This window comes from Schistocerca serialis, chromosome 8 (genome assembly GCF_023864345.2).
Source record: "Schistocerca serialis cubense isolate TAMUIC-IGC-003099 chromosome 8, iqSchSeri2.2, whole genome shotgun sequence".
Classification (NCBI taxonomy): domain Eukaryota; kingdom Metazoa; phylum Arthropoda; class Insecta; order Orthoptera; family Acrididae; genus Schistocerca; species Schistocerca serialis.
In genome coordinates, this window is record NC_064645.1 from 170,039,365 (window position 1) to 170,060,854 (window position 21,490).

General features: G+C 45.5%; 1 protein-coding gene across 1 annotated transcript in view; it reads right to left on the bottom strand.

Annotated features, from left to right (window-relative positions):
* LOC126416365 (galectin-6-like) overlaps positions 1-21,490 on the bottom strand; it is a 483,119-nt gene that overhangs the window by 34,996 nt on the left and 426,633 nt on the right. The window contains exon 4 of the mRNA XM_050084045.1: positions 3,610-3,817. Within this exon, the coding sequence (XP_049940002.1) occupies positions 3,610-3,817 (208 nt within the window). The remainder of the gene's footprint in view (positions 1-3,609; positions 3,818-21,490) is intronic.

The following is a 21,490-nucleotide window of genomic DNA, read 5'->3' on the forward strand; positions in this document are numbered from 1 at the left end:
CCTAAAGTGCCCTCCGCCACACACCGTTGGGTGGCTTGCGGAGTATAAATGTAGGTGTAGATGTAGAGCAAGAATTGAAAGATAAACGATGCACATTCATGCTTGACGATAACCACTTTGGTAACAATGGTAACTCCATTTAAGTGGCACAATAAATTATGTATTTTGGGTCCGTCGTTCGGTTTCGTCACATACCGGATTTTTCTGGACTACTTCACATCGAGACTTCCCTGTTTTTCATTTGTGCAAACGCCAGTGTAATAGTCGTAGTGTCAAAAATTTTTGTGGTGAAGTTTAACGGTGCAGTTTCTGTCGGTACCGCCGAGCGCCGATTAAGCACACTGGCTGCGTTAAAAATTGTTTCTTAACGCAACTGGTGTGCTATTTCTTCACATCGGAAATCCTGTTATTCCGTTCACAGCATCATCTGCCAGTACAATCGAGTTACTACTTTTGTATCACCTACACTTGATTCACACCACAATCTAACGTAACACTCGCGACACTTCGCCTCGATTTTGTTGCCTACAGCGCCAGCAACGCCCCAAGCGGCCAGTAATTTAAACAGTGGGTTCGGCGCGATCTGGAAAGCGAACAGTGGTTGTTTGTTTTGATTTCTACAATGGTTTTTACAAGCGGGAGCGTTTGTAGCGCAATAAATTTGCAGCAACAACACACCACAGCTGTCTTTTTTAGGCTTCCTAAGGATCCTGATAGGTATATACCATCATGTTACTAAACTGTATCGTCAGGATTCACTTGCAAACTACTTGTGTGTAAATGATTAATGTTTCGTTTTAGGAACAGAAAATGCCTAGTTGATAGCAGACGAGAAGGCCTTATGAAAAAAAGACCCAGTTTACCTGTATAATAATATCAGGCTTTGTTCGCTACATTTCGAACAAAACCAGTTCATGAACGCAGACAATAATAAACTCGTGTGGAATGCAGTATCCACACTGTTTGACATCCTAACTGAGCCACCTCAACTGACGAGGAAGAGGAAACTGCCACAAAGCTTCGACAATCCATCTAAAGCTGTAAAACAGTCATATGACACAGAAGCAGCCAGTTCAGCGCTCCATGTATCAGTACCAGCTTCGTGTGAATTGTCAACACAGACCTGCTTTGACGATGAAGTGGTTAGATTAAGTGCAGTTCTTCGTGTCTTACAAAAGCGTAATGTTTGGTATGTATTTCATGCACTTCTGTTGTTAGTCAATTTTCCTTGCTTCCTTCGTGTAATGACATTTTGTTAGCACCTTGTTCACTGACAGATTGTTTGAAAATTATTCAAATATTTGGTTTTGGTTAAAAAAGTAATGTGATCAGCTCATTATAATGTTTTCAACATATTTCACCCACTATTTGGCAGTTGCTTGTCCCACTGAGAATAATATAAAGATTAAGGTCGTACTTGTGGCAACAGGCGACAATGTCAAACACAGAAGGCGTACCTAACGATAAATGAGCTGTCGATCGCTTTTGCATGTAGAGGTACATGTCTGTGCTTCTTACGTGTGAATCTGTGTGTTTATATTATTTGGATATCAACGACGAAAGCTGCAATTTTATCCACCATCACAAGTGTTTCTTCACGAATGTGTTGTAGCTTGCCACTCGATTCCTAGTTTTTGTCTATACTTGCGCTTATTTTAGGAAACGTTAGAGACAGCCCCGGACATTTGCACAATCCCCGCCCATTTAAGCCCCGGGCATTTGCACAATCCCCGCCCATTTACCCCCCCTCCACACCTACCCCCCCGCCGCGCCAACCAAGAACGCATCAATATGATCTTTGGTAGTCCTCGTCGCTGTCGTGTTTTTGTTCGTCGTTTTTAGTTTTACCGCGGTTGTTCATACTAGCAGTGTTGTGCTGTTAGTACCTCTTAGCTGTAATACTATCAAAATGAAACATAGATATGCACTCTCAATAAAGTTATCATACACAAGGTACCTAATCTTGACTGTTGTGGCCAACTGCTGTCAAAACTGATACCTAACAGACATTAAAGTACGATAAGATGTGTTGGAATGACACTGACGAAATTATGTACATATGTTTAACAATAGGCGGCTCTAAAGCTCTCAAACACTGAAGAAGAACTCAAAGTAATTTCTTGTCTGCTATAAGCAAGCAGTCATAAGAGTTCACAAGTAAAAATTCACCCATTACAAAGGCAAATATTAATGAAGAATGTCACCGTATAAATATCTGACTGCTTGCATTACGCATTTCTACATTATCCCACTCTTATATTGTTTAGTCTTATTGAGGTAATCAGAAACAAACCAAGACATCGACTTTGCCTTGTTCATGCACAACATTGACTTTAGACAATCGAGATAATGGACAGCATCCTTACCGATACTACCAATTAATCCCAGAATGAGATTTTCACTCTGCAGCGGAGTGTGCGCTGATATGAAACTTCCTGGCAGATTGAAACTGTGTAAAGTTTGGAAGGTAGGAGACGAGATACTGGCAGAAGTAAAGCTGTGAGTACCGGGCGTGAGTCGTGCTTCGGCAGCTCAGATGGTAGAGCACTTGCCCGCGAAAGGCAAAGGTCCCGAGTTCGAGTCTCGGTCGGGCACACAGTTTTAATCTGCCAGGAAGTTTCACTACCAATTAATATTTCCCAACTGAATTTCGTACACTACGCGATGTGACGGAAATTTGCGCTCACAGCAGTTAACAAAATCAGGTTTTTTGATATAGTGCAGATGAAAGCTCATGAAATAAAAAAGACAATGTGGATACCATTTTTATTTTTCTTTCTTATTGATGATTTTTCAACTTGCATATTCAATGAACATATTTCTAATTCTTTTCACAATGGTACCGGAAAAAATGTATTTCGTACTAACTACTGATTTTCTCCCTTGTTATGACTGGCGTATCTGTGATACGAACAACTTTGATGTTGGAACATGCGGCACATCATGGGCGGAGCTTAGGATATGGATTGGTGTGGAGGGGGATGATTGGGCGGTACTTGTGCGAAGTCCGAGGCTGTCGCTAACGTTATGTCTTATTTTAGAATCATTTTTAGAAACATATATGCCTTCTGATACTACACGAACCGTTGGAGCCAAGAAAGTAACTCAAATATTTCGTAAATTACGTAGGAAATGGATGCAAAACAAACATTATCCTTACAACGCATCTGATGTTCACCTTACTCGCCGCTTGGAGCGCTAGTGTCGCTCCATTTGTCAAACGGTAACAACTTTTACAGCAGTGAGTGTCGCGGCTGTTATGTTAGACTGTGATTCACACATTCAAAGAGAAAGACTGGACGCGATTAAAGCTCAAAAACTTGTAGGACTCCTTCACACAAAGAAAGTAAAAGTATGTTCTCCTACAATTCCAGAACAACTTCAAATATTTACCGAAAATTGCGAAAAAAATATAAAATAAAAATATCAGCATTCGATATCGCCAGTTTTATATCGATTTAACAGGAGAAAAAATGTCGCCTTATACATCGATATTTTTGGAAAAAGCATAGATATATTATCAACGCCCCTAATGCAGACCCCAACCTGTGCCAGTTCTAAGAAGTGCATGTAGCAGCAGCGTGGCAGCCGTGGCGCAATTTAACTCACATAGTAGACGTCAGTCGTCGCGTAGATGAGCAGCGCGAAGGGGAGCTGTCGGCCCATGGGGAAGGGCCAGGACGCAGAAGACTCCTCTTCGCCCCAGGTGCCGGCCATGCGCACGTTGCGCACCAAGCGACGCTCGTCGAAGCGCGGGTTCACGTGCAGCGCGATGTCCGACGTCGGCTCCGAACCGCACGCCAGGTTCACCGAGAACCTGCCGACCGGCACACATTTGTCAGTGGCGAAGCTCTTCACAGGCTTTTGAGGCATGGCCCACGCAAATCTTTTAAGAAAACTTACAGGGTGTTTCAAAAATGACCGGTATATTTGAAACGGCAATAAAAGCTAAACGAGCAGCGATAGAAATACACCGTTTGTTGCAATATGCTTGGGACAACAGTACATTTTCAGGCGGACAAACTTTCGAAATTACAGTAGTTACAATTTTCAACAACAGATGGCGCTGCAAGTGATGTGAAAGATATAGAAGACAACGCAGTCTGTGGGTGCGCCATTCTGTACGTCGTCTTTCTGCTGTAAGCGTGTGCTGTTCACAACTTGCAAGTGTGCTGTGGACAACATGGTTTATTCCTTAGAACAGAGGATTTTTCTGGTGTTGGAATTCCACCGCCTAGAACACAGTGTTGTTGCAACAAGACCAAGTTTTCAACGGAGGTTTAATGTAACCGAAGGACCGAAAAGCGATACAATAAAGGATCTGTTTGAAAAATTTCAACGGACTGGGAACGTGACGGATGAAAGTGCTGGAAAGGTAGGGCGACCGCGTACGGCAACCACAGAGGGCAACGCGCAGCTAGTGCAGCAGATGATCCAACAGCGGCCTCGGGTTTCCGTTCGCCGTGTTGCAGCTGCGGTCCAAATGACGCCAACGTCCACGTATCGTCTCATGCGCCAGAGTTTACACCTCTATCCATACAAAATTCAAACGCGGCAACCCCTCAGCGCCGCTACCATTGCTGCACGAGAGACATTCGCTAACGATATAGTGCACAGGATTGATGACGGCGATATGCATGTGGGCAGCATTTGGTTTACTGACGAAGCTTATTTTTACCTGGACGGCTTCGTCAATAAACAGAACTGACGCATATGGGGAACCGAAAAGCCCCATGTTGCAGTCCCATCGTCCCCGCATCCTCAAAAAGTACTGGTCTGGGCCGCCATTTCTTCCAAAGGAATCATTGGCCCATTTTTCAGATCCGAAACGATTACTGCATCACACTATCTGGGCATTCTTCGTGAATTTGTGGCGGTACAAACTGCCTTAGACGACACTGCGAACACCTCGTGGTTTATGCAAGATGGTGCCCGGCCACATCGCACGGCCGACGTCTTTAATTTCCTGAATGAATATTTCGATGATCGTGTGATTGCTTTGGGCTATCCGAAACATACAGGAGGCGGCGTGGATTGGCCTCCCTATTCGCCAGACATGAACCCCTGTGACTTCTTTCTGTGGGGACACTTGAAAGACCAGGTGTACCGCCAGAATCCAGAAACAATTGAACAGCTGAAGCAGTACATCTCATCTGCATGTGAAGCCATTCCGCCAGACACGTTGTCAAAGGTTTAGGGTAATTTCATTCAGAGACTACGCCATATTATTGCTACGCATGGTGGATATGTGGAAAATATCGTACTATAGAGTTTCCCAGACCGCAGCGCCATCTGTTGTTGAAAATTGTAACTACTGTAATTTCGAAAGTTTGTCTGCCTGAAAATGTACTGTTGTCCCAAGCATATTGCAACAAACGGTGTATTTCTATCGCTGCTCGTTTAGTTTTTATTGCCGTTTCAAATATACCGGTCATCTTTGAAACACCCTGTACATAGAGTTACAATATAACAGAGCACTGAAAACTAACAGAGCACTGAAAACTAACAGAGCACTGAAAACTAACAGAGCACTGAAAACTAACAGAGCACTGACAACCGCACAAGTTTGTTTTGTGTAGGGTAACCAGATGCGGTGGTTTAAAAAGGAGGACAAACAGCTTCAAAAAGGAGGACAAAGGAAGAAAAAAGAGGGCACATCAATGTGATGTTCAAGATCTTGGTCACCTGTGCAAGAAATTCAACATTACAGAGACAAAGCAGCATGCAATTCGTTTTATAGCGTTCAGGCAGCCAATAAAGATTGCAAGTTTCTGCCGGGAATTAAAACTAGTTGTCAATTGTTACTGATGGTCAAGTGGTGGTTAACTGAGCAATATAAAAAAAATAAAAACATTGATTGTGGTGACAGTGTGGCGTCAATTGTTTTGTTACGTCAACAACACGGAGTTGTTTACAAAGCGAAAAACGTAAGACCATTCACCTCGCTTCATTCGACGCACCGCTACCAACATCTACAATTCAAGCAGCAGCTGATGACATGTAAACTTCACTTAACCCTTCCCAATACAAATAAATTGAATGACTATGAAACAATGAAATAAAACCATGACAGTTAATCTATCGAGTTATTTCTTACCTTTATTGGCCACTGAGACGTACGTTCCAGCTCCACATACCTTACATTCCGCTTCAAATTCATTTCTGCCTTTCTTGAAAGCCGGATATTTGAAGGAAAGGACATCAGAAAATGCACACTTTCGCTTAGGCATAGCCAAATAATTTACGTACCGTAACTCACTCGGTTAAAAATTACACTCACAAATCAGACGTGCACTACAGGAAGCCAAGCCAATACAAAGCGAAGATACGAAACGAAATTTTAAATAATCGATATTTGCATTCGCTTATAGGTCGATCAACGAGAACATCGACGATCCTGGTGCCACCTACTAACACAGCCTTCGTGCGTGTTTATCACGAAGGTTGTGCCAATAAAAGTATTTAAGAAAAGAGCAATAGAACGGGACGAATTGTAAATTTAACTGTATGACGCTCAACTTCGCGAAAAAGCCGTACACCGTAAAAATCCGCCCGGACCACGGACAAAGAGCTAAAAAGGAGGACATGTCCGGGTTAATCCGGACGTCTGGTCAACTTCATTCAATCCATCCGTGAGTTGAGAGTTCACTACGTTACGCATGTCATCCAGTTTATAAGATCACTGGAGGCTTGTGAAAACAGCCTCTCCTGTCGACCGGGCAGCCGGCAGGGCAAATTAGAAAATTTCGATTTTCGTAATACAAAAGGTATCCTTAACATTCAGGTGCGATGTAACAAATTTTATTCTTACGTACGTATTTTGTTTGGTCGGTCTGGGAGAATGGACATAACATCAGCTTCTTTTGGAGTATGCGTGACAAAAAAATATTGACAGAAACGACGAGAGACACTGGAATTCAGTAAGGCACCTTCAGAATCAAGAGTTTTTAGTTTTTAGGTCATGATGAACATCAACAAAAGCAAAACGAGGATAATGGAATGTCGTCGAATGAAATCGGGTGATACTGCGGGAATTAGATTAGGAAATGAGACGCTTAAAGTAGTAAATGAGTTTTGATATTTGGGGAGCAAAATAACTGATGATGGTCGAAGTAGAGAGGATATAAAATGTAGACTGGCAATGGCAAGGAAAGCGTTTCTGAAGAAAAGGAATTTGTTAACATCGAGTACAGATTTAAGTGTCAGGAAGTCGTTTCTGAAAGTATTTGTATGGAGTGTAGCCATGTACGGAAGTGAAACGTGGACGATAAATAGTTTAGACAAGAAGATAATAGAAGCTCTCGAAATGTGGTGCTACAGAAGACTGCTGAAAATTAGATGGGTAGATCACAACTAATAAGGAAGTATTGAATAGAATTGGAGAGAAGAGAAGTTTGTGGCACAACTTGACTAGAAGAAGGGATCGGTTGGTAGGGAATATTCTGAGGCATCAAGGGATCACCAATTTAGTATTGGAGGGCAGCGTGGAGGGTAAAAATCGTAGAGGGAGACCAAGAAATGAATACACTAAACAGGTTCAGAAGGATGTAGGTTGCAGTAGGTACTGGGAGATGAAGAAGCTTGCACAGGAGAGAGTAGCATGGAGAGCTGCATCAAACCAGTCTCATGACTGTAGACCACAACAACAGCAACAACAGGTCATGGACGAATTGAACATTCAATATCTGAAGGAAACAAACTTCTAGCCATTTTTTTTAATCCGATTGTGAAACAAAATAGATTCGTAATCTAGATACTTATTTATGTTATTGGTTTCTTGGGCAAGCAGGAGCTTGCATTCAGAGGAAATGAAAGTTCCGGCAACAAAGGCAATTTTCCCTGAATTATTGGAACTTTTGTCTGGACAAGAACAGTTTATTCGTGATCACCTGCAGAGCACTTCTGGGTTGAAAGGTACATCAACCACAATTCAAAAAGAATTAATTTAATCAGTTACCGAACTCACTAATGATCGCAGTAAAGAGTTAACAGTCCTGCGAGTTTGTTGGAGCGCAGGCAGATGAAACGCTGGATGTTTCTTGTCAATCAGAAGTGAGTATCATTCTCCGGTTTTGTACACAAGACAGTCCCACAGAAAGATTTACTGACTTTCACAATGTTTATAGTGACAAAACTGCTCAGGGTTTATCATATTTTGATTTTGGGGAGGTCTGACGAAATCGTGAGACCGCTGAGTTAGGTAAACGTGGAGGTGTCCAAAATTTTGTTGAACGGAAGTGACTGTGACCTACATTTTTGCACGGTTGTGCTCATAAACTTAATCTAGTGCTGTCACATATTGAAGCATTTAGGCTTGTACCAGTCTTGTAGCAATTCATTCATTTTTAGCAAGACCTCAAAGAGAGCGAACTCTTGAAAAATAAATGATTCAGATTGCCTCAAATGTACACTACACGCTGGACTTCCAGTTTACGAGCTGTTGAGACAATACCAATAGTTGAAAGATATTTTCCAGAGTATCACGACAGATGATGATTGGGATGCAGAGTCGCTCAACACTGCTTCTAGCTTGCTTAGCATTCTTAATAAAACTCAATTTCTTTTCCTGCTTTGCGTTTACAAAGATATATTTGTATATGTTGACATTCTCTGTCCACTTATTCAACACAGAAATCCATGTGATATCATCTGTGCAATACTGAAATCAAGAGCACCGTCGGTTTGGTAAAGGATATGAGTTAAAAAACTGTGACCTCATGTACTGAAAGCTGTAACAAGTTTCACAGTGAAATAACTGTTAGTGAGGGTGACTTTCAGTCCCTTAAGACGTTGTCTTACGAGATCCTTGATAGCAGGATAGTGCAAATGGAAATGCGCTTTGCAGATGTTCAGAATATTCAGGTGGTAAAGATATTTGATAAGCATCAGTTTGGAAATTATTAATCAAATTTCTCAACAATGAAATTGAACGGCCTTCTCACAACTGACCCATTCTTCAACAAAGAACGACTGGAAAATGAGGTAGTAAACATTTATAACGAAGTACCAAAGTTTATCAAATTGATTTTTACACTCCCTGTCACTACAAAAAATTGTTCAAATGGCTCTGAGGACTATGGGACTTAACATCTATGGTCATCAGTTCCCTAGAACTTAGAACTACTTAAACCTAACTAACCTAAGGACAGCACACAACACCCAGTCATCAGGAGGCAGAGAAAATCCCTGACCCCGCCGGGAATCGAACCCGGGAACCCGGGCGCGGAGAGCGAGAACGCTACCGCACGATCACGAGCTGCGGACCCCTGTCACTACACCTTCTTCTGAAAGAACTATGAGCACTCTTACAAGAATTAAGAATTGGCTTCACAATTTAATGACAAATGATAGGTTAAGTTCTCTCTGCACAATTGCCACAGAAAAAAACCTGGTTAAACAACTTTTAAGTGATCAGAAATTTAAAGCTAATGTGATTGATAACTTTGTTACCAAGAAGAATTGATGCATGCAAAATTAATAATTGTAACATCTTTCTGTTTCACGCAAAAATGAGGAAATGATAAGTTTAAAATCCATTAAGCGGCATGCCTTTTAATCAACAGACGAAATGCATCAAGCTCTCCTTGGAAGAGTGTACCGTAGGTCGCGATGTACGAGTGAAGCAATCCTAATGAACACATCAAAGAAAGTTTTGCATCACCATGGTTCCCAGAACTCCTGAAGATAGACGTTGATTGTGGATATTGTATCACAGACGCAGTCCCTTTGAGTGTTTAGAGATGTCCAAACACGCCCAAAGATGGAAACAACAGCGCCTATTGGAGGGGATCCGACAGCCTATCAGCTCCAGTCATTCTACCGGGAAGGAGGTACAGGGCTCGAGTTGTATGTAGTTCAACCATGCCTAGACAGTCAATACCCCAGTTCGATCCTGTCCGCATTGTTACTTTGTGCCAGGAAGGGCTCTCAACAAGGAAGTGTCCAGGCGTCTCGGAGTGAACCAGAGCGATGTTGTTCGGACATGGAGGAGATACAGAGAGACATGAACCGTCGATGATATGCCTCTCTCAGGCCGCCCAAGGGCTACTACTGCAGTGGATGACCGCTACCTACGGATTATGGCTCGGAGGAATCCAAAAAGCAACGCCGCCATGTTGAATAATGCTTTTCGTGCAGCCACAGGACGTCTTGTTACGACTCAAACTGTGCGCAATAGGCTGCATGATGCGCAACTTCACTTCCGACGTCCATGGCGAGGTCCACCTTTGCAACCACGACACCATACAGCGCGGTACAGATGGGCCCAACAACATGCCAAATGGACCGCTCAGGATTAGCATCACGTTCTCTTCACCGATGAGTGTCGCATACGCCTTCAACCAGACAATCGTTGGAGACGTGTTTGGAGGCAACCTGGTCAGGCAGAAAGCCTTACACTGTCCAGCGAATGCAGCAAGGTGGAGGTTCCCTGCAGTTTTGGGGTGGCATTATGTGGAGCCGACGTAGGCCGCTGGTGGTTATGGAAGCGCAGTAACGGCTGTACGATACGTGAATGCCATCCTCCGACCGATAGTGCAACCATATCGGCAGCATACTGGCGTGGCATTCGTCTTCACGGGCGACAATTCGTGCCCCCATCGTGCACGTTTTGTGAATGATTTCCTTCAGGATAATATCACTCGACTACAGTGGCCATCATGTTCTCGAGACATGAACCCCATCTAACATGCGTGGGATAGATTTGAAAGGGTTGTTTATGGGCGTCGTGTCCCATCATCAACCACTCTGAGGGATCTGCGCCGAATCGCCGTTGAGGAGCGGGACAATCTGGACTAACAGTGCCTTGATGAACTTGTGGATAGTATGCCACGACGAATACAGGCTTGGATCAATGCAAGAGGGCGTGCTACTGTGTATTAGAGGTACCAATGTGTACAATCTGGACCACTACCTTTGAAGGTCTCGCTGTATGGTGGTACAACATGCAACTCCTGGGACCGAGGTGATGCAGAACTTTTTTTGATGTGTGTAATTGGAAAGATGTCTATGTTATTTCCCTTTTCCAAGAGGACACAACTACAGGCCTACATCGCTGACGTCAGCTGTCACAGAATTCTAGGATACGTTTTATGCTCGCGTATAGCACTGATACATTGTGCCACGTAGCCACACAGCAGTGCAGGCACGGTAGAGGCTAGTCCAGCCCTCTGACAAAGGGAGAGTGCCCAAATAAAATTTTAATTCATACTTTTAATTACAGATTCAGCTTTGTCTTCGAACTAAGAGTCGATTACTATAGGTCACAGACTAATCAGCCTAGTAGTTTAAAATCCAATTAAATCATACCAGATTAATTTTCCATGGCAATTTGGGACCTCCATCGACTTGCCTAACAAAAGGGATCACGGCTGTGAAAGGGATTATAATTTTTTGACGCCTAGTTTAATTAATATAGGATCCGTAGAATATGGCATATTCCTGGAAGGCCAAGGTAGCAATTAGTTTGAATTTCAGTCCTCCTCCATTAGCGGTAGAGGGAAATACCCCGTCCGCCATTTTCGTGCAAGGCCCGTATTTCAGGTCTCCAACCTTGGGCCGCGTGCGCTGCTTTCACGTCCCAGAATAAATTTGCAAGAGGCGCACCTGTTAGATTGGTCACTATTCCTTGTAGCGGGTGGAGTCATACTGTGTCGTTGGGTCTCCGTATACAAAGCTGACGAGATACGTCATCGATGGCTCTAGTTGACGTCAGTTCTTAGTTGGAGCAGGTTTGTGACCATCGTCAGTTAGCGAGTTCTACATCTACATCGATACTCCGCAATTCATCTTACGGTGCGTGGCAGAGGGTACACCGTAGCACTACTAGCCATTTCCTTTTCTGTTTCATTTGCAAACAGGAGGAGGGAAAACTACCTAATGCCTCAGTAAGAGCCCTAATTTCTCGTACGCATTATGCATGGTTCTTGCATCAGTAGTCGCCATTGATTGCGCGACTCGCTCCAGTATGCTCAGTAATCAATTTCCGTGATCTAACCGGTAATTCCGACTTGATGCAATAGCGCGTATACCGGACAGTATGCGTGGTGAACGTACTATGTTTCCAAAATAGCAATCTAAACCGTCCCTGACTCTCCTCAATTCTCACGAGTAGCAGCATTTCAAGTATCTTCGGTGGATTCTCTCTTAATTCAGGGTTGCCGGCCGCGGTGGACAAGCGGTCTAGGCGCTTCAGTCCGGAACCGCGCGACTGCTACGGTCGCAGGTTCGAATCCTGCCTTGGGCATGGATGTGTGTGATGTTCTTAGGTTAATTAGATTAAAGAAGTTCTAAGTTCTAGGGGACTGATGACCTCCGATGTTAGGTCCCATAGCGCTCAGAGCCATTTGAGCCATTTAATTCAGGGTTAAAACATTCATCAAAATGACCGTAATTTATGTCCTGTTTAATTGTTATTGTGTCTTGACCTGCAGCAAGATAATGTCTCGCCGTTTCTTAGCTTAATTTGTATGCAGTAACCGTTATTCACTTGTAACAGGCTACCTCTCATTAATGTGTTGTTGTGGGACAATGTATGCAACATTTTACCAGATCAGAATGTCGAATCAAAACACCTTTCATCCGGCTAAATTTGGCCCAAATGGTTCAAATGGCTCTGAGCACTATGGGACTTAACATCTGAGGTCATTAGTCCCCTAGAACGACTTAAACCTAACTCACCTAAGGACAACACACACATCCATGCCCGAGGCAGGATTCGAACCTGCGACCGTAGCGGTCGCGCGGTTCCAGACTGAAGCGCCTAGAACCGCTCGGCCACACCGGCCGGCGGCTAAATTTCCCAACTCTTATTTTATTGAGCAACCAGTTTCGGCGACGTACGAGGATGGTTTGTAAAGTTCTCGGAATCACTACGAGAGGTCAGCACTAGCGCAACGAGATGTTTACGTGATATTCATTGGACTGTTGCCTGTAAACACATGACACGTCAGTACTCTTGGAAGAGAGCTGTGGCGGTGACGTGGCTCTATTGTTGCTCCCGCGTAGTGATTTGCGAAGATGGGAAAAAAAAATCGAGATTCGAGCAGTGATTAAGTACCTCATTAGGAAAGGTATGAAAAGCAAACGACATTCATGCCGATTTCCGGGGTACACTGGGGGACTCTGCTCCTTCGTATTCAACTGTTGCCCAGTGGACAAACGAATTTAAATTTGGTCGGGAGAGCTTAGATGATGATCCGCGCAGTGGTCGGCCAAGATGTGTCACTAGTCCAGAAATCATTGCAAAAGTGCACAAAATGGTCTTGGAGGATCGCCGATTGAAAGTGCGTGAAATTACTCCCGCTTGCCAGATGTCATCTGAAAGGGTGTATCACATTTTGAAGGAAGACTTAGAAATGAAGAAAATTTTCTGCAAGATGGGTGCCGCGACTCTTGACGCTGGATCAAAAACGCGCTAGAGTGGACAAATCGGAACAATGTTTAGCCCTCTTTAGGAGAAACGGGCAAGATTTTTTTCGCCGGTTAGTGACAGCAGATGAAACTTGGGTGCACTACTATACCCCAGAGACAAAACAACAGTCAAAGGAGTGGAAACATACTGATTCACCGCCACAAAAGAAAACAAAGACAATTCCTTCGGTGGCAAAGGTCATGGCATCAGTGTTCTGGGATGCGATGGGGATTCTGTTTGTAGATTATCTCCCCATTGGGTAAACAATTACTGGAGAACACTATGCTAACCTGCTGGACAAATTGCAACAAAATATACGCGAAAAAAGGCCAGACTGTCTTCCATCAAAACAATGCGCGCCTGCACACGTGCTGTCGCAATGGCAAAATTACAAGAAAGGTATGAATTGTTGCCACATCCGCCTTATTCACCTGATATGGCTCCGTCAGACTTCCATTTCTTCCCAAAACTGAAAATTTTTCTTGGTGGATTCATTTCAAACGAAGACTTGATAGCCAGAGTAGACAACTATTTTGCAGGCCTTGAGGAAACTCATTTTCGAAATGGTATCAAGGCATTAGAACATTGTTGGACCGAGTGCATTAATCTACAAGGAGACTATATTGAAAAATAAAGTTTCACTGATGTAAGTACTTTTTTTTCTATTCCATTCCGAGTACTTTTCAAACCACCCTCGTACAAGTTCACACGAAGGCTTATCAATAATGGTCCTCCCACACACCATTCGCGACTGCGCATGAAGAGTTAGAAGTGCCAGTGGTACACAAACTACTCCCTGCCACAGGCCACAAGGACGGCTTACGGAGTTAGATGTAATAACGAATACAGATCAGCGTATTTGTTCTGCAGTAGTGTACACTACTTTTACTATAAAACTGTTGTTCTTCCCATTATACATTTCTCCAGTCTTTACTGAGCAAATAGGCCATTCAGAGAATTGTATCCTGCGTAGGACTGTAACATTTAATCTTGCTAAAACGTTTTGCACTATTAGTCTTTCATTGCCCGCTCTAAGCTCTTACCAAGAACAGTGAAGATGTTACCTCCCTTACTGGTTCTAAGTAGCGATTTCGTTTCTGATTGTTCTCTTTATGATGCATAATGACTTTCACGGTTTACGGTTCTCGGGATACTGAAAGTACTTTGGCGCCTGGTCTACAGGACCACAAACCCTCAATACCTTATTAAAACATTCAGAACGATATCAACTATACTGTTCTCTCCAACGAAATTCAAATGTGTAATACATTATGGGCAAGTTAATCTAGGGCTCCGAAAATCGGCTGCATATCACGTGCCATGCGAATATGACGTATGTTGGACAGATTATAAGAACGGTTGTACCAAGCGTTTCACCCGACTAAAGTGGACGAAGTAGAGTCCGCTCAGGATACGGTGGCCGAAGCGCAGTTACCAGTTTTCGTCGTGAGGGCTGGGCGAGTACATTTGTTCGGAAGGGGGGACCGACATCGTTTGCCTGCTCTCGGCCGGTCGGCGACGACAGACTAGGCGCACACCTTATACTCTTACTCAAATGGTTTTACCTAAACTATTCCGTAAGAAAAATTCATATTTGCGTTACTTATGGGTTTCATGTGTCAGCTTCAGCCGGCCGGAGTGGCTGAGCGGTTCTAGGCGCTACAGTCTGGAGCCGCGCGACTGCTACGGTCGCAGGTTCGAATCCTGCCTCGGGCATGGATGTGTGTGATGTCTTTAGGTTAGTTAGGTGTAAGTGGTTCTAAGTTCTAGGGGACTGATGACCACAGATGTTAAGTCCCATAGTGCTCAGAGCCATTTGAACCATCATCTGTCAGCTTCGTGACGACGTGCCTGTCAATTCATTGATAGTCATACTTATTGTATTATTTACATTCGAAAACGTTTGCAATGGAAATATGCATTTTGTGCATATTACATTATATGTTGCTGCTTATGAAATTTAGCTAACATACTGAATTTTTCTTCACACACGGGGTGGAAGTTATCTGTGACTAATCTCGAGAAAATTGATCTGATGTAGCACACTCATTTGCGATCGCGTGCACTAGCGATAAAGCCAGAATGAATTCTCTACAACATTCTTCGTATTTCCTCATATTTCATAAATGGCTTGAGGTATCGAAATGAGATTTTGGCAAACAATAACACGCAAAGAGGAGAGTATTTTGGTTACTGTGCGAAATTTCATTATGTACCGTGTTATTCCACTCACTACAGATTTTCTAAATGAAAGAATGTAATTTTTAAGGGCCATCTCCACCACAGCAAGAGGTTCGCCGTCAAGATAAAGCTGTGGCTCAGGGTGAACTGTGCGTCGCTTGCAGAAATGCATAACGCAGGTCTTGGCAGCCGAAAACTGGAAGCCATGCGCTACAGCCCAAGACTGCGCCTAGCGGATAGCGCCCTGCAGCTGCCATTAAGCAGCTGCAATGCCAGTGGAGCTGTAGTACAGGCAGAAGTCGTCAGCATACAAGGAAGCTGAGACAGACGTTCCCACCGCCGCAGCGAGCCCATTAATTGCAATTAAAAACAGGCAGACACTTAAGACAGATCACTGCGGTACCCCATTCTCCTGAACTCGGGAGGAACTATGGGAAGCCGCAACTTGCACGCGGAAGGAACGAAGAGACAGAAAATTTTGTATGAAAATCGGGAGCGGACCCCGAAGACCCCAACCATGAAGCGTAGAGAGGATGTGATGTCACCATGTCGTATCGTATGCCTTCCGCATGTCAAAAAAGACGGCGACAAGGTGCTGACGGCGGGCAAAGGCCATACAGATGGCAGACTCCAGGCTCACCAGATTATCGGCGACAGAGCGGCCCTTACGGAACCCACCCTGACACGGAGCCAAAAGGCCCTGAGACTTAAGTAGCCAACTGAACCTCTGGCTCACCATGCGTTCGAGCAACTTGCAAAGAACGTTGGTGAGGCTAATGGGGCGGTAGCTGTCCACCTCCAGTGGGTTCTTGCCAGGTTTCAACAAGGGGATTACGATGCTTTACCGCTATTGCGACGGGAACTCACCCTCAACCCAGATACGGTTGAAAAGGTCTAGGAGGCGTCGCTGGCAGTCCACCGAGAGGTGTTTCAGCATCTGACAGTGGATGCGATCTGGCCTGGGAGCCGTATCAGGGCAAGCGGCTAGAGCACTTTGGAATTCCCACTCACTGAACGGAGCATTGTACGATTCACGGTGGCGCGTGGGAAATGAAAAGCTCCGACGTTCCGACCGCTCTTTCAGGGGGCGGAAGGACAGTGGGTAATTCGCAGAAGCGGAACGCTGAGCAAAATGCTCCGCTAAGCGGTTTGCAATTGTGTTGGAATCAGGACAGACTACTCCGTTCAGTGAATGCGCAGGTACGCTGACGGGGCTCCGACAGCCATACAGTCGCCTAATCGTGGCCCAAACCTGCGATGGAGGGGTACGGAGGCCAATGGTGGAGACATACCTTTCCCAGCACCCCCGCCTGCGTTGGCGAATGGGACGGCGGGCTCGCGCACGGAGCCGTTTAAAGGCGATGAGAGTGCCAATGAGGGATGCCGCTTGTGACGCTGGAGTGCCCGCCTGCGATCTTCAATCGCCTCAGCGATCTCGGGCGACCACCAAGGCACAGTCCTCCGCCGAGGGGACCCAGAAGAACAGGGAATGGCAGATTCTGTGACAGTAACGCTGCCAGTGGTGACCGAGTGAACCACCGCATCAATGGCGCATTTGGAAAGAGGCTCAACAGTGGCAATGGAGGTGACCAAGTCCCAGGTAGCCTTATTCACAGCCCATCTGCAGGGGCGCCCAGAAGAGTGACGCTGTGGCAGTGACAGAAAGATCGGAGAGTGGACACTACCGCACAAATCGTCATGCACACTCCATTGGACAGATGGTAATAGGCTAGGGCTGCAGATCGAAAGGTCGATGGCTGAGTACGTGCCATGCGCCACACTGAAATGTGTGAAGGCACCAGTATTTAAAAGAGAAAGGTCGAGCCAAATACTTGCGTATTGATGCTGCCTCGGCCTGTTGCCACTGATCCACCCCACAGGGGGTTATGGGCGTTGAAGTCGCCCAGTAACAGAAAAGGTGGCGGCAATTGGGCAGGACATGCTGTGGGACATCACCATCCGGTGGAAGATAGAGACTGCAGACAATAACAGCCTGAGGCATCCACACCCAAACAGTGACAGCCTAAAAAGCTGGCTGTAGAGGGACAGACTCGCTGTAAAGAGAGTGAAGGACGTAGATGCAGACTCCACCAGATACCCTCCCATAAGCAGCCCGGCTCTTATAATAACCCCGATAGCCATGGAGGGTGGGGATTCGCATCACCGGAAACCAAGTTTCCTGAAGAGCAATGCAGAGGAAAGGGCTGAGAAGTTGTCGGAGCTCAGCTACATGGTGGAAAAAACTGTTGCAGTTCCACTGGAGGATGACATTGTCCATGGCCGAGAAAGGCGTGAAGGGACCGAGGAGGCAGATTACGCCGCTGGGTCACCTGCTGCCACTGATTGAGTGCCGATGGGAGCGACATCCATTATGCCTGAGGGACCGGCGAGATCTAGGTCCTCAGCAGACGCCAGAATCTCCACCACATCCTCAGACTCAGAGCTTGTACGTAGCGGTGGAGTTGGTTCCACTGCAATTTCCTTCGTCTTAGGGGTCTTCGATTTCGATTTCTCACCCTGTTCCTTTGGTTGCCCTTGCTGGGAGGGCTTCTTTGATTCAGTCTCTGGGACTGAAGATGACCGCGAAGCCCTATGACCAGCTACCTGGGGCTTCTTCAGCACCTGGCGGGTGTCTGGTTTGCCACTGGTAGGAACCTGGGAAGGGAGTGACCCAAGGGATCCCTTCCTAGCGAGAGAAGGCGAAGAAATCTTACGCTTCTCTGGCTTAGAAGTGGGGACTGGTGTCCCCGATGGTTGGGGGATGGGAGGGTGCTGCTCCCAAGATAGGTGGTGCGGGAGTAACTGGGAGTGAAGTGCCTCCCACCATCAAGGGGGCAGGTGTGGTCCTTCAGCTATGAGAGCTGACTGTATGTGGTGCAACGGATGGAGCGGTAACAGGAATGACTGTGGTGGTATAAGATGACGTCATGTGCACGGGATGAAGCTGTTCAAATTTCCGTTTAGCCTCAGTGTAGGTCAGTCAGTCCAGGGTATTGTATTCCATTATTTTCCGTTCCTTCTGTAGAATCTTACAGTCCACCGAGCAAGAGGGATGGTGCTCTCCGCAGTTGACACAGATGGGAGGCGGGGCATATGGAGTATCGGGATGGGATGGGATGGACAACCACAATCGCGACATATGAGGCTGGAAGCACAGCGGGAAGACATATGGCCGAACTTCCAACACTTGAAGCACCACATTGGGGGAGGGATATATGGCTTGACATCACAGCGGTAGACCATCACCTTCACCTTCTCGGGTAATGTGTCACCCTCGAAGGCCAAGATGAAGGCACCGGTGGCAACCTAATTATCCCTCGGACCCCAGTGGAAGCGCCGGACGAAATGGACACCTCGTCACTCTCAGTTGGCACGCAGCTCGTCATCGGACTATAAAAGAAGGTCCCTGTGGAAGATAATACTCTGGACCATATTTAAGCTTTTATGAGGCGTGATAGTAACAGAAAAATCCCCCAGCTTCTTACAAGCTAGTAATGCCTGTGACTGGGCAGAGGATGCTGTTTTTATCAAGACTGACCCGGACCACATTTTTGACAAGCCCTCCACCTCCCCAAACTTGTCCTCTAAATGCTCTACGAAAAACTGAGGCTTCATGGACACAAAGGATTCCCCATCAGCTCTTGTACAGACTAGATACCGAGACGATTACGTCTCGCTGTCATTCATAGCCTTTCGTTCCTCCCATGGTGTGGCCAGGGAAGGAAGCGATTTGGGGTCATACATCTGTGCATTAAAGTGAGCCCTCGAACGCTTAGAGACTGTTGGTGGTTGGCCACCAGCAAGAGAAGATGTGCCACGCTTCATTGCGGGTCATCCACCCTGATGCCACCAACTCCGACCAAGGACCCTCCCCACGAGCGCCACCCTGCCACAGCAAGGGCCACCTGGCAGGATAGCCATTGCCGGGAGTCCCGATGCCCCAGGGAGATAGGCATCTACTCCTTGGCAGAGAGTGGACTGGCTACCGTGCTTGATATTAGGTGGGAAGTGGTCCATGGTAGTCGTCAGCGCAGAAAGCGACACTGCAGAGTGCATGGTGGAAATGGCACCCAGGAATGTATCCTCGCCCAAAAGATGGAGAGCGAGCGGGGCTGCCATGAAACGACGAATAAGCCGGCTAAAGGTCTCAATGCACGATGCACCAACTAAGGCGCCCTTCCCCAATTGGCTCGCTCTTCAGAATAATTTTGAAATATCGTGGTTAAACCCAAGAGGGTCCCATCACATATGGGCCGAAACGTCTGAGACTCCTTTTAGTGGCCTCTTACGACAGGCAGGAATACCGCGGGCCTATTCTTACCCCCGAACCCGCAGGGGGGGGGGGGGGGGGGGGAATCTCTTACAGAAAATGAAGTATTGTACTCATTCCTACGTCACTCCGTAAAAATATTTCCAGACTTGGATTGGTGCCATTCTGCAATACACTGGATGTCCAGCGACAAAAGCGAGGAACTAATGTACAGGCCAGGTGGGGAAATGTCTTGCACACTGTATGTACTCGCTTCCGATACATGGCAATATAGACACACCCGTGTCTCAGCAATGCGGCACCGTTATTAAAGTAGCACTGATTGCTTTTCCTAGTTTCTATAACAACGCAATATTTCAAAACAATGGAAATTTTAGATATAAAATCCACTGTTTTCTTAAAAAAGGTATATTTAAAAAGAAAATTTTTAGCACTGCTGTGGCTAATGATTTTTTGATTTTCGTTCCGTTATTTGTAAAAAAAAAATAGAAATCACCAAACGAATACCGAAAAAATACCGTTTATTCAGAACTAAACTACCGGTATCGGTTTTTCCCATCCCTACCACGGACATTGCAAACAGAGATCAACGAAATCCGCGCTTGGCGTCAAATGAATATAACTAAAAAAGTTGCCGAAATATCGTGTAAAGAGAAAATGATAATTGGAAGGCAAACCCAAAACTTGTAAACATAAATCTCAGTTTGTTTCTGGTACCCCCGAACGTGGCCTAGAATTGCGCTACAGGAGAAGTCGCGCGTGACTAACGCCGAGGAGTCTGCGCCACGGCGTGTTTAATTTTCTGGACAGCTGTGCATCCCCGCTAGGAGCATGCGCAATATAAACAGGTGGGCGTGGCCAGGTTGCGTCGCGCACAGCTGACTGCGTCGCATTGCTAGCGAATGACTCAGATATAGATGAGGATCTGTAGGCTACAAAATCGATCTCGTGTGGGCTTCTGAGGCTAGCTGTTTCACGCGAAATTTAAGAAGCAGTCTAAAACATCGAATAAGGCGTGATCTGAACATAAACATGTTCTAATTTAGTTAGCTACTACTGTTCACATTATCCTCGAACCGCTACGGTCGTAGGTTCAAATCCTGCCTCGGGCATGGATGTGTGTGATGTCCTTAGGCCAGTTAGGTTTAAGTAGTTCTAAGTTCTAGGGGACTGATGACCTTAGACGTGAAGTCTCATGGTGCTCAGAGTCACTTTTTTTAACACACACACACACACACACACACACACACACACACACACACACACACCGGAATTCCACAGTAAAGAAAGTTGTGCGTCTCAGAAAAATGCTAGAAAGTTAACACTTATTGCTTTATATGTTCTCTAGTTTACGTTCATGTTGTGAACGGTAACTTAAACTGTAGATCTGGGTACAGATAACTAGAAATAAAACGTATCTACTACAAATTTTTATCAGATGATGAACATTAGACTTGTATGAAGTTTGGAAGGTAGCAGACGAGGTACAGGCGGAATTAAATCTGTGAGGCAGGTCGTGAGTCGTGCTTGGGTATCTCGCTTGGTAGATACTTGCCCGTGATAGGCAAAGGTTCCGGGTTCAAGTCCCTCTCCGGGCACAGTTTAAATCTGCCATGACGTTTCATACC